Source organism: Octodon degus, unplaced genomic scaffold (genome assembly GCF_000260255.1).
Source record: "Octodon degus isolate 3935 unplaced genomic scaffold, OctDeg1.0 scaffold00165, whole genome shotgun sequence".
Classification (NCBI taxonomy): Eukaryota; Metazoa; Chordata; class Mammalia; order Rodentia; family Octodontidae; genus Octodon; species Octodon degus.
The window spans coordinates 5,293,660-5,307,948 of record NW_004524741.1 but is presented as its reverse complement, the minus strand read 5'-3'; the positions used below and the strand labels follow the sequence as shown (position 1 = coordinate 5,307,948).

At 37.1% G+C, this 14,289-nt stretch overlaps 1 protein-coding gene across 1 annotated transcript in view; it reads left to right on the top strand.

Annotated features, from left to right (window-relative positions):
* Positions 1-14,012, top strand: part of Slc7a13 (solute carrier family 7 member 13) — a 47,210-nt gene extending 33,198 nt beyond the window's left edge. Inside the window, exons 2-4 of the mRNA XM_012517332.2 lie at positions 4,308-4,439; positions 11,148-11,509; positions 13,895-14,012. Coding sequence (XP_012372786.2) covers positions 4,308-4,439; positions 11,148-11,509; positions 13,895-13,987 — 587 coding nt within the window. The 3' untranslated portion in view covers positions 13,988-14,012. The remainder of the gene's footprint in view (positions 1-4,307; positions 4,440-11,147; positions 11,510-13,894) is intronic.
* The last annotated feature ends 277 nt before the right edge of the window (positions 14,013-14,289 follow it).

Here is a 14,289-nt window from a genome sequence, read left to right as displayed (position 1 = left end):
TTCGTTTTTATACTTTTCTGCTGGATGGCAAAGACCAAGGTAAAGCAGGACCTATGCAACAAGATTTGTAGCTTTGGGGTCTGATAAGGTCAGTGAAATCCCCTCAGGATTTATCCTGAGATCCTGCACCTCAGATTGTAGAACGTTTTTAATGCCTTTTGGAATTATATTTTATTAAAACTTTTTTCTTCTACAAGTGAATGTAACATCGTAGGTCTATATAATAATGCATCCAATGTTTCTAATTAATGATATTTTTTTTCATACTCTATAGGAGCATTCTATAGCAATTTTGGATCTACCTAGTAGTCAATTAGCTAAAATGCAAAGCAGTGTTTAGGACCAGCCTCTGTAAGCATGATTTCAGGAAGTTGGGCACGTGACGCAGAAACTTCTTCAGTGGCTTCATGATCCTGGTTCATTGGGCCAGAACTGGGCAGCTGGCCACCAAAGAGGGTGTCCAGTGAAGTCTTCCTGCTTGGCTCACTCAGGAGCCCAGAGCAGAGCAGCAGCGCTGCGCTTTGTCTCACATTTGCATGAGCACTTTCTTGGAGCAGACAATTAGGGACATCTCTGACTGTTCTGAAGTAGGTCTGGACAAAAGATTTTCTCCTCATTTTCAAGCTCAGTCTCTTCACTTGAATTCTGCATCCTTCTCCTGCTGCCTCTTCAGGCTTTTTTCACATTCATTTATCTTATTTTATCTTTTTACCAGCTCTTTATGTTGGCATTAAATATGAGGCAACTCTTGATTCTCGTATAAGATTATCCTTTATTGTATGCTTCCTCAGTGATGTGTTTGTTATGAATTAAATCATTTAATGAAAAACTGCCCTTAAAAATCTGTACTAGTGTCTCAGATGAGTAGGATGTCCTAAATCCTCTTCTTCTAAAGAGGATTGTAGGGGGCCTGCCCCTTAGCTCAGTTCTTCAAGTGGCTGCTTTAACAAAGCATTCAGGCTCAGGTTGCTGTGGTTCCATCCCCACAACTCAAGCCAGTCAAACCAGCCCTGAAGGTATTCGGAGCAAAAAAAACCCCAACAACCCCCCCAAAAACAAACAAACAAACAAAAAAACCCTAAAGAGGATTGTAGTCTAGTCAAAGAGGAAATACTTAGATCTTGGTCTGAGCTCTGTCATGCACCAACCCTACCAAACACTTCCTCCTCTTTGAGCAGACTGACTTGGGAACATTTCATTGTTTAAGTCAGAGATCATTGGTGAACTTCAGACATTAGGAAAATGTCAGTTTGCACTGAGTTAAAAAGTGAGGTGTTGAGGAAGGAAAGCAGTGAGATGCTTGTACAATCTGAGACTAAATGGGCCGCTGCAAATTCAGAAATAAAAGTGATCAACTCTCTCTCTCTCTCTCTCTCTCTCTCTCTCTCTCTCTCTCTCTCTCCCACACACACACACACACACCATAAACCTATTTTTTTAAAAAGATACTTCTGACTTCTATTTGAGCCAATTCTATCTTGTTTTATTACCTGAAATGTTTCACTGATAGATAATTATTCTCTGCTGAAAATAGATTTATATAATTATTAATCTATAAACAAATACAAAATTCCTCCAAAGCAGTTACTAACAGTGAATGAACGATGAAAGCATTTCTGTGTGTGTGCAGTTGTTAATTTATTCAACAAACTTTATGATACACAAAGTTCTAAAAAATGCTTTGTCCATAAAATAGTAATATATAGGCAGCTTACTTTGAATGGTGTCAGAGTACTTATCTTTTAGATCAAGTTTCAAGAATATTCACTGCCTGTCTGGTTGTTATAGCTCTTTATTACAAATTAAATGCTACTCTCTATTCCTATCTATAAATTAAATGCATAATGAGAATATACAGTTGATTTTTTTAAAAAAAGTATAGCTTATTTAAAAAGTTGTCCTTCTTGTTCCAAAACTTTAATAACCATACTGATCGATAACAATCATTCTTTTTTTCTTTTTGGTACTGGGGATCAAACTCAGAACCTTATGCTTGCCAGGTAGGCACTTAAGCCACTGAGCTATCTCCCCAGCCCAATAATGATCACTCTTAAAGCACTTATTAAGTGATAAGGAAAAGATTGGAATTTTATTATCCATATTGTTTCCATTTTCTCCCAATATAACAGCAAGAAAGGAGGAAACTTGTTAGATAATATATTGTTCAAAACCAGCAGTGAAGGTAGGTTAAAATCAGAGGTCCCTAATTCTTACCTTTCAAATGCTTAATCAACTCATATTAATGTATTCCATGGATGTTATATTGAAAATCTGTGCAAATGCAAGAACTTTGATGTATATAAAAGGATAGATAGTTATTAGTCAGGAGGATTTGGCTTTACATAATAGAAACCCACACACAATAGTTTAAACAATAAAAGGGGAATTTATGGGAAAAAATAATGTTATAGTTCAAGAAAAATCTGAGCAACCAAGCTTTGGCAGCAACAAAAAAACAGGCCAGCACTAGGACTTGAAAAACTAAATCTTTCATCTTCCATTCATTTTTTTAAAAACCACCACTACATTGATTTTCTTTTGATTCTTTTAGTCTTACTGATCTTTGGTTCAAATTCTTGAGATAGACTTTCTTATATATTGGTGATGTCTGGCATACAGTGGTCGCAGATCCCTACTTGGTTTCACTGCTCTGTGCAGAGGTTGCATTTAGTATATGTGGCTGCACATATCGGACTTTCTCTGTCAAGGCATAATTCTCAGCAGATAGCAAAACCAGGGAAAATGGTGTAACAAGTTGAATGATGTTGGAAAAATAAACTGTTCTAAAATGTACCTTATCAGGTCTGGCGAGATAGTTCAGCAGACTAAGCACCTGCTTAGGCAAGTGCAGGGACTGGGGTTCAATCCCCTGTACCACATGCCACACTGGCCACACCCCCAGGGTGTGCTGAACGGGTGATGGAGTCCAGGTGTGGTGGAGCATGCCTGTAATCCCAGCTGCTGGGGAGGCTAAAAGCAGGAGGATCACTACGAGTCTGAACTGCATAGTGAGACCAAAACAAAACAAAACAAAACAAAACAAAAAGAAAACAAGCAAACAAAAAATACCTTATCTATGATGCTAAATTATGCCTCATACTGCTTTTTGCTTTTCTTCCTCTTTGTAGTGCTGGGAATGAAGCCCAGATATTCTGCTACCAAAATAAGCCCTTTACTACCAGGCTACATATCCTGACCTTTTTTTCTTCTGTTCATGTGCTTGCTACTAGAACACATGAAGGGTAAGAAGCTACAGGGGGAATTTATGATTCTTTTTAACTCTGTTTGAACGTATGCCTTATGACCAGACAATTTTATTACTCAGCAAGAGATTTTCCTCTCCTACTTTTGCAGAAGTAATAATGCTTGTGCAGAGATCTGAAGGAAAATAGGGAACAACTTGGAATTGGGAAAAGAAAGACCATTCTATCTAAGAGAATGGGAACTGTGGCAAGAAGGCACATGGCATTTCTGAAGAATGAGAAAAAGCAAGTCCACTTGTACACACTAGAGGTGGTAGAAAGGACTGCAAGCATCAACTTGCCATGGGAACAGCTTCAACATTTAGTTTCTTTTCATATGGCCACTTACCAGTCTTCATTTTTGCATATGTTTCTAGGCAGTAACTAACATGTAGCTTCTCTTACTGAGGTTTAACGTCCTGCAGTTTTTGTTCACTATTGTTTTCCTACTGCCCAAGGTCAGCTCTGCAATCTCAGTGCAGAATTCCTGCTAAAGAGCCAGGTGTGGTGGTGCATGCCTGTAATCCCAGCACTTGGGAGGCTAAGACAGGAGGTTTGCCCTGAGTTCGAGACCAGCCTGGCTACATAGTGAGTTGGGGCCAGCTTGTACTATGTAGGGAGACCCTGTCTCAAAATCCCCAAAAGAATTCCTACTAGAGAGGGCTGAATATGTAGATTCAAATGTCATTTTTTATTTTTGTATTCCCAGAAATGGTGTCGTGTCATCTATTAGGAAAATGCAGGGAGTATCTTCATGTAGCACCCAACTCAGAGGGAGCTGGCTATACAGTAGTTTGTCCCAGACCCTCCGCATGTGTGTGTGCGTGTGTGCATGTGTGGTGGTGGAGTGGGCAGGAAGAGAAACCCAGCCTGGTACTTGACACATGGAACAAGTTTTCTTTTTCTTTCCTTTTTGCAGTGCTAGGGATGTGTGGGGGGATGGGAGCCAAGGCTATGCTAGGCAAGGCACTTTACCACCACGCCAGTCCCCACGTGAAACATTTTAAAGACAAATTTAAGAAATACATTTTGCCAATTACAATTTTTCTCTTTTATGTGTTACAGGAGAGCTGAAAAAACCCAGAGAGACAATTCCCAAATGCATATTTACAGCATTCCCTGTGGTGACCGTGCTCTATTTGCTGGTTAACATTTCCTACATGACTGTGCTGACGCCTAGAGAAATTCTTTCTTCAGGTTTGTACACATACAGCCCAGACAATAAGCAAATAAAGGGCTTGTCATTTCAGCACATCTCGAATATCATCTGACCAGTGGAGACTGGTGCTTTCTGGTCATTATTCTCTATATAACGTTGACTTGTAATTTTCGAGTAACAGAATGCTAAAGAGGATGATCAGGCCTAGATCATGTTTAAACATGAATGCCTTTTCTAATAGTATGGAAAATGTTTGCATAATGCTGATGATTATAGAATTCAGATTCAAAATATTAGTTAATCCTTTCATGATCTCTTTTCATCAGATAGATACTATGTAATCAGTATTATTATCTATTATAACTTTTAAAGCATTTAATTTTCTATATTCTTCCAGGTGATATGAAAAATGATAAGTTTGAAATGCAAGATATTAGTAGTTAAAATGTAAATACTAATGGTCAATTATTGCATTTAATTAATAGTAATAGATAAAAGAATATATTTGATTGCCTTAAATAACTCAATTTATTGTGGTAAAAGACTATGTTGAAAGTTAGATGGTCAACTACTATCTTGAGGCTCAAATTGTAGAATAAAGAATGAGAAAATGTTAAAGATGTAAACACATTTGAAAATACAATTAGATTCAAGGAATAAGAAAATTGGAAAGAAATGAGAAACAGGGAAAGTAAAAATATTCTACTCCAGCAATAAACCTGGAGTCACCACTTTATGAGATAAGCCCTATCATCCTGTGCCTTTAGGGCTAATCCTGCTAGATAGTGAGGTTACGCTCAAATGCCTATGTTATAGGGTAATATCATTAAGCTTCTCTTCTGGATGTTTAACAACTAAAGTTTGCAGACCAAAAATTAGAGAAAAAGAAGGGCTGCGAGGACAGCCAACATTTTGAAAGGCCCTAGCCCTTCAGTGTCAGTGAGGACTCAAAATATAGGAGAACCTGTACTGTAACATCCTGTAACTCAGTGATGTCCTAAATTTTCTGATCAAGGAGATTATGGGGCTACAGAGGAAAGTGATCAATGATGTAGAGTGTGCCAAAGGAGAGTCACATGGAGAGAAAACATTCTCTCAGGCTTTCTCAGAGAGCAAATTGGTCAAGCAGTGGCCATGACTCATCCACATGGGTGACATTGACAAAGGATCTACAAAGTGCAGCACAGGGTTTCAGGATAAATCCTGAGGGGACTTGACTGACCTTATCAGATATAAAAGTTCCATTTCTTGTTATATAGGTCTTGCTTTACCTTGGCCTTAACCATCCAGCAGAAAAGTATAAAACTGAGGTACAAAAAGTAAAGCCATATTAATATGCTGAGTTGTAAATGGCTCAACTTAACAACTTCTAACACTGCCAGTCTTGAGGATAACCCACTACTATTATAGATACTGGACTGTATTGGGTTACTCTTCTGAATTCATGCCCCTACAATATATGAATGGCAATGGAATACACATCTCTGGCAAAAAGGGGATATAAATGGCCCATTTTGTAGTGGAAAAAATATGTATCTGTATATACAAAATAGCATAAATATACAGCTACTTTCTCTTAGTTCAACAAGAAGGTTTTGAATTAATAGTGTTTAGACAAGATATCATATCTGCATCCTGTACTAGGAACAACTACTACAAAGACAACAATATGCAATGTATTATTTATTGTAACTGTCCTACTAACCTGTTTTGAAACTATCTCATTGGTACTTCTTTCTCAATAAAATATTAAAATATATAAAAAGGACTAATCCTGTTAGATACTATTATTGATATAATTAAGACACTGGGAATAAATATTTGAGGCATTGGAGTTCAATCTGAGAGGTTTTTAGAAATATGTAATTTCACTACCATTATTAATTGTATATAGGGGTATAGTATGAAAATACAATACATTGTATACATGATTAAATTAGGGTCATTAGTAATTCCATCTCCTTAAATATCATTTATAATGGTTTTAATATAAGCATTCTAAGAAGCCATCGCAGTGCTCCTGTGAGTGCTGTGTAGGATTCTGTCTCGTGCAATGAGCAACAGTGCTGACTCCTCCTGGCCTAGGTGTGCTGGGACCAGGGAACTAGGTAGGTCCAAATTTTGAGGGAACAAACCAGTCTAAAACTGGGTAAGAACAAGCAGTGGTTTCCTAGCTATTTTGTTTGTGTGAAGAGTAAATTTATAATTAATTGTGGGTGTGACCAGAGCTGCTGATCGTTGGAGGCAGCCATTATGGTTCACAGAAGCCAGAATTCGATGTGACCTGGCCTCACAGCTCTGTATGAGATAGTGCATGTCTCCTCTAGCCAATTGTCATGGTCTTACCAAGTTTGTGGGTGGCACAATATGCCATCTCGGAGTGTGCAGAAAACTCTGAGAGTACTTGGACAATAGTTGCTCATAATTTGGTTCACAGAGCAAATCCTTTCAGGCCTAATCCTTAAGTTTTTGCTCAAATTCTGAATGTCAGTATCTGTACTTTTGTGATATTAAACATTTAAGTTAAAAAATATTCAAGATTGTAGGAGAAAATGTGTTTAGAAAATGTGTATATAGGGATGACTATCATCTCATTAAGTACCATAATAAAAACGTGGAGATCACCAAAATGTATAATGAGTTTGAAATAAATGAATATTACGATTCATATAATAGAATTCTCTGAGCTGTATGAAAGATTATGCTGATTATGGGTACCTGCAGGAAAGGGGCAATGTTTAGAATTGATGATAGCAGAAAAGGCAAGATCTATATTCTCTTATAAAATAGAAAGTAAAGGATGAAGCTGGAGATCATCGGGTTAAAATAAGCCAGACTTAGAAAGACAATTGTTGTATGTTTTTCCTAGTATGTGGAATCTTAAAAATATGAGATGAAAATAGGAAGAGAATTTATTGGACAAGAGAAAGGAAAGGGGAGGAAGTAAGGGATTAAAACAAGGAGTATTTATATGATCAAAATACATGTTAAAAACCACATTGAAATGCAGTATCTTGTAACTTCAATAGGGAATAATAAAACACATTTAAAAAATAAAAATTAGATATCAGCATTGATAATCACTAAGAAACTATGGGCAACTTTTGCTTTATTATTTCCACTGAACTTTCCAAATTTTCTTTAATGCATTGCACACTTAGTGGGAAAAGTTGTAAACTAAAGAGTTTCTTAAAATTGGAAATTTTAAGGATTTTCTTTTAATTAAACTGGTATAGGTAGATTACTTTGATGGCACACACCTGTAATCTCAGCTACTCAGGAGGCTGAGGAGGAGGATCACAAGTTTGAGGCCAGTCTTGGGAAACTTAACATGATCCAATCTAAACAAAAATGGTGGGAATGTAACCCAGTCATAGAGTGCTTGCCTAGCATCAATTCCCAGTACAGGAAAACAGAACAAAACAAAGCAAAACAGGTACTTGTAAAAGATGTAAGTGCCAGCAAGATAGCTCAGCGGATTAAAGCGCCTGTTTAGGCACACGCAGAGACCAGGGTTCAATCCCTGGCCTGCAGTGCCGACTCCACCCCTAGGATGCACTGAGAAGACAACTGAGATTGGGCGTGGTGGAGCGCTCCTGTAATCCCAGCATTTGGGAGGCTGCAAACAGGAGGATCACTACGAGTCCCATCTGTGTAGTGAGACCCTGTAGACTCTTTTATGTATCTAGACCTTAAATACATAAAAAAGAGATGTAAAAAACTTCCAAAGCAACATAGAGTATCTATAATGCAGTATGAATTGGTTGTTACATTTTGTGTGAGGAACACTGAAAAACATTATGCCTCGCTGTGATAAAGGCTACATTCTGTGGTTTATGTAACGAAAGAATCAGTGATATTATCATGTAACATTTTCATCAGTATAAGAGATCTGGTTTATTTGTCACACGTTGCTCTCTTATCAGATAAAAAAATGACCTTCAATGTAGATAAACCCTCAACTGGGGAAAGAAAGGTGTCCCTCTAGAATGAGACATGTGGAAATAGCGATGTGGGGAGCCCTGGTTCCACCCTGAGAGCTTGAGATCTGGATACCCTGCAAACACATCGGTGATCTGAGTGCTCACATTTGGAGTCCTTGAGGTTTCCAAGTGCTGTAAAACTAGAGAATATGGGTTTAGGACAAGGTAACCTAAATCACGAATTAAATGGCATAGGGATAGAAGCTAAAGGGGTTCCGTGTTCAGAGGCTGCCTACGGGACGTGGTCTCAAATATCCACGTACAGTTAAGAAATTTGAAGAGATAGGGAATTTTAGAGTTACTCCTGATAAATGGATGCAGTTATTTTTGGAGGATAACTTTATGATATCATCTTTACTTGATAACGTCTTCACATATGGATTCACAAGTCTCACTTCTGGGAATTTACTGAGAATTATATAACTATCAAGAGTGAAGGCATGAGCATTTTTGTTAAAGCCTGTCTTCTCATTCCAAAAATCTGAAAAACCTGAGACACCAGTGTAAAATGAGTAGACAAATTAACTTACAGTTATGAAACGATCTACTGAGAATTCACTAGGATGACTAGGTGAATGTATTTGCACTCCGAGGACCAAGATATACTGGAAAGTAAAAAAAAAAAAAAGTCTAAGCGTGGTAGCAGCCCAGCATGCGTGCACACACAGGCACCATTCACACATGCGCACAATTCTCACAGGTGCTTAAGCCCGGCCATCACCAACCATTTCTGCAAAAGGATCCAGGCAGTTCTTTATAGCAGTTACTTTTTGGGTCATGTGAATTAAAGATTGAGGAGAGGAGAAAGGGGACATTTTGTCTTTACGTTATGAACATCAGTGCTATTTATTGTTCTTTACTGGAGACATATAGGATAATATTTCTTAAAAAGAATTTTAAAAAATTATTTATTGGAATACAAGATTTTGCTACGCAGTTCAGACTCATAGTGATCCTCCAGTCTCAGCTGCTCCAGTGCCACGCCACCACACCCAGTTTTGGGGTCGGCATGGCATGCAGTCCAGGGGATCGAACTGGAGACCTTGTGCTTACCAAACAGGTGCTTATGCTGCTGAGCTATCTCCCCAGCTCGATAAGAATTTTTAAAGAAAAAATGAGTAGTACATAAAAAGTAATAAAAAAAATCACTTCTGGGAAATCAGTAAAGATTACATAGGAATATTGTGTATCATTTTGTATCAGTTATTTCTCAGAGCTGCTTGGACCCTCCCTGGTTGTGATCAGCCACATTTGTCAAGCACTCACAGGGAAATCTGAAGAGAATTCCCTTTGCATTATGGGAAAGCAATGCTTCTAAAAGATGTCTGAAAGTTGGAGGTGTACAGTGCCTTGAATGCACGGGAAGAATAACCAATTATGCCTCATGTGAGATGCATAACAACTGGGGCAGGATATGGCGTACTTTTAATCAAGACCCCTTATTGTAGGACAGCAGTACTAAAGAGAGAAGTGATAGGACTTAAGTGTGTTCAAATGGGTTAAAACATGAAGGTCTTAAGAAGAAGAGGCATTGATGACATTTTAATTTGGTCACATGTGAAAAGTGTATTGATGACCTGGAGGCTTCCCTGGAAACCAAGCTACCTGCACATAAAGTAGCCCCAGCAGGTCCCCACCCTGGGGCCATTAGGAGATGCTGTTCTCATTCCACTGAAAACTGAGCCCTTTCTTCTCTGTGAGCATGTGGTCTGTCCTAGTTTATATCTGTGTAACATGAATTGAGTTCTCACATGTAATGAATGCATCCCTTTAATGGTGATTTTATACTTACTGATATACTAATGTTATAAGGTCTTGTCATTTTTAAGCAAACTTCCCCCAGAATATTCTCTAATGATTATTCTACATAGGAGAATTTCTCAGTGTCAACGTTATGGACATTTCTGTACAATTCTCCGGTCCTCTCTGGCCCCCATAGTTGGGGGGAGTGAACCCAGGGCTTTATGCATGATAGATAAATGCTCTGTCACTGTCACTTCCCAATGCTGGGCCATACTTTTTCTTACTGTAGGTGATGGCTGTGTGCATTGTACGGTGGATAGCAGCATCCTGACCTCTACCCACTAGATAGAAACCTTCTCCCTCCCTAGTTGGGATAACCAAAATAATCTCATGTGACCCTTGAAAATCATCTCTAGTTGAGGACCACCAGTCTATAGTTTGGACCTGTCCTAAATGTAGGCTTTAAAACCTGTGTGTAATTTTTTTGCTTTCCACCTACATGGCTCACTTTTCTAAATATTTAATTCGTGTCATTTTATGGATACGCCGTCACGCTGTTTCAGCAGTGCCACACCATGCCTTTCTCGAACTCTCCTTTTAGAACATCGGCGTGCTTCCAAGCGTCCAGTCAACAGAGCTAGAGTGTCTCACAAATCCATGTGGAAAACTCACCATGTCTGTCACTAAGTGAAATACTAGTTTAAAAGAATGGATGAATCCTTTCCCAGAAAGAACTCCTGATCTGTTGTAGAAGCCATAAGAATGATGGCTGTCTGCGATGCATTGTGATAGCGCTGCAAAGGATGCACGCACGAGATATTACTGTAAGCAACAGAAATTATATTATAAACAAGGAAATAAGAAAAATTAAATTTTCTGAGTGACTTTTTAAACTTTGGGCTTAAGACTGTGAAATAGTATTATTAAAAGATTTGCCAGTTTCTTTTTTATGTATGATCATTGCTATTAGTAGTTTTCTTCCTTAACATATTTCTTTCATGTGTTTTTGTTTCTCTGCAGATGCTGTGGCAATCACTTGGACTGAGAGAGTTATCCCTCAGTTAACGTGGTTTATGCCTTTTGCTATTTCTGCCTCATTATTTAGCAACCTTCTGATTAATGCACTTGGCTCATCGAGGGTGCTACATCTTGCTGGTCAGCAAGGCCAGCTGCCTTTGTTATTCAATACACTTAATATCCACTCCTCTCCACTGATAGCTGTGCTAGCAATTGTCATAATGGGATCCATTGCCATCATTGTAACAAACCTAGTTGAACTGATAAACTATCTTTATTTTGTAATTTCCATTTGGACTACATTACAAATGATAGGATTACTAAAATTGAGGTACCAGGAACCACATCTACACAGGCCTTATAAGGTAAAAATGAATTTTCTAAATATTTTTTTCTGTGTGAAACAGAAGATACTACATATAACTGTATTTTAAAAGTATAAAAGTATATTCAGAACATGAGTAGATCATTTTGCTCAACAAATTGTGGCATATAGGTATAAATTGTTTTCATTTTCATTTTTATTAGGTGGGATTTTTTTTTTTTTGGTGGTACTGGGGATTGAACTCAGGACCCTTCAAAATTGGGCAGGCATCAATCCATATAAAACCTCTTAAAGTATAGTTAATAGTTTATAAAAGACAGAGATAGTTTTCTGGATGATGGGATAGATCATTATGGTTCTTTTGACCAGAGAATACTTGATTTCTTTGTAAGCCACTCAGTCACCCCAGTATCTTCTTCAGTCAGGGTCAGATGTGGCAAGTGAGAAACAGAAGAGGCAAAGTGAGATGAAGAATGATGTCTGCTGTTTTGAAGCACTGACTTACTTTAGTCACGACAAATTCTGTATCTTCAATGTTACTGCCTTTAAATTTACTTTCACTCTAGATGAGAAAAAAAAAAAAATCACAGGAAAAGTGGTAGTCTTTTAAGCACAGAAAAAGAAATCAGCAAATATTTGGTAGCATGAAGATACTATTGGGAAAAGAGGACCTATCAGAATAATAGTTTTAATTGGGCTGGAATCATGTTTAAATCTGATCTTGGATGACAACTACCAAGTTTCTCAATAATATGGAAGATTGATACTCTTGTTAGGTCTGTTTTACAAATGAGGGACCAAGCTGAGCAAATCTAAGTCATATGCCCAAGTTCACACAGCACGCAATGGAACCAAGGTTCAAACCGAGGCAGTCTCTTTGGAATATTTGACTCTTGTTAAGTACAAAATATGAAAAAAGAATACAGAAGGAAGACAGCGATGTCACAAACACCAGCCTTGGTTGACTTTCAGCTCTCACTCCTTTTTAGTTTTCTCCTCCTTTATCCAGCTGTCACTTACTCCTTATGTATTGAGTACTGGTTATTGAGACGTGACTATACTTCAAACAGGTGTGGTTATTAATCTTAAAGGCAGGCCATAATCTTTTTTTGAAAGCCAGATTGTAAAACCAAAAATCACAGTGTAGTAGTTGCTACATTATAACATGCAAAGATTGCTCCGAAAACTATAGAGTGAGGGTTGGCGTATATGGTCGGTCTTGCAAGTGCCTCCCCAGAGGTTCTTGTCATAATCTTACAGCCTGCCTCGTTTGAATCTGTTCTTTATTTGCTTTTATTTGTTGGATCATTTATTCTAATTAGGTAAAATTAAAAAGAATTCAATGAATTTTGAATGTAACAATAAGATGAGGCATAAGATGATCCTTAACAGGATGGGCTCAAATCTAATTCTTAAGTTTATTTTCCGAAGTCCATCATGTTATTTAGTCTCTCGTGTTCAGTTCTTTCATACCTAACCTTCTAGGATGTCGCATGTGTCAAATAATCCATAATGTCCAAACAATCCAGGTCCTGATATTAATGGCTTCTATTATTTATATCATTATTCAGATTACATTTACATCAAAAAAAGAAAGCAAACACAATCTGTAGAATAAGTGGATACATTTTTTCTCTTCTCTTAATTATTGGATAGCTAATATTGAGCTGTGAGATAATAGTTATCTTTGTTAGGGTTGTCTTTACAAGAGGAAATTCTTAATTAAGGCCCCCACGAATGACTCACAAATATATGTATGTATTTCATAAGTGGTCACTAGCTGTATTATATCTTTAGAGTATAGATCTGTGTCTCTTAAAGATATTTTAAAATGATTGTTTACCAAATTTTCTTCTTCTAGATTGGGTAATATGAGATATTTGACTCCTATAATTCCAACATAAAGCAAGATTAGATCTTTAAGATTTTTAGCAAGATAAACATAAAATAAAAAATAAGGAGAATTATTTTGACCAAAATTTTGTCTCAATTTGTTTCATTTCTTAATTTACTGAGCCTAGAAAGTCATACTACTTACCCAAATAACACATCTGTGGCTTTTTTTTTTTTTTTTTTACTGATTTAAATTTCTTATGGACTTGAAATATTATCAAGGAAGATTGTGACTTTCACGGGGCCAGAGAAATGCTCTTTGAACAAATTCATGACATCCAGATGAGCAGAAAATGGCCATGATTATTTCCATTGTGAACAATCACACGCTAGATGTTCACTCCCTCCAATCTGTGTGGTGCCGTCTACGTTGCCTTTCTCTCAAGAATTTGTTTTAAGCTAAGTTTACCTAACTTAGCTATTATAGCCTGTTTTAAAATCATTAGCTTATATTTTTTGTGTTTATATAAATATGTAAATATGAAATATAGATTTTCCTGTGTAATCAGACTTTTAAATTTTATTTTTTCAGGTCTTTATGCCTTACATATTCATAACCATGGCCATCACCCTGAGCATGGTTTTGATACCACTGGTAAAGTCTCCAAAGATGCATTATATCTAAGTGCTGCTATTTTTCCTCGGTGCACTCCTGTTTTATGTACCCTTAACTTACTTTAAGGTGAAGTTGGTTTGGTTTGAAAGGATAACTTGCTATCTACAACTACTATTGAATATTTGTGTCCCTGATAAGTCTGATGAACAGATACAAGAAGAAACTTTAAAAAAATAGCCTTCTAAATACACACCAAGTTGCAAATAAAGATTAAGCACATGATGGAATATTAATTGTGAAGTTCCCATAGTAAGTTTATCAAATAAAATTATATATATATATATATATATATATATATATATATATATATA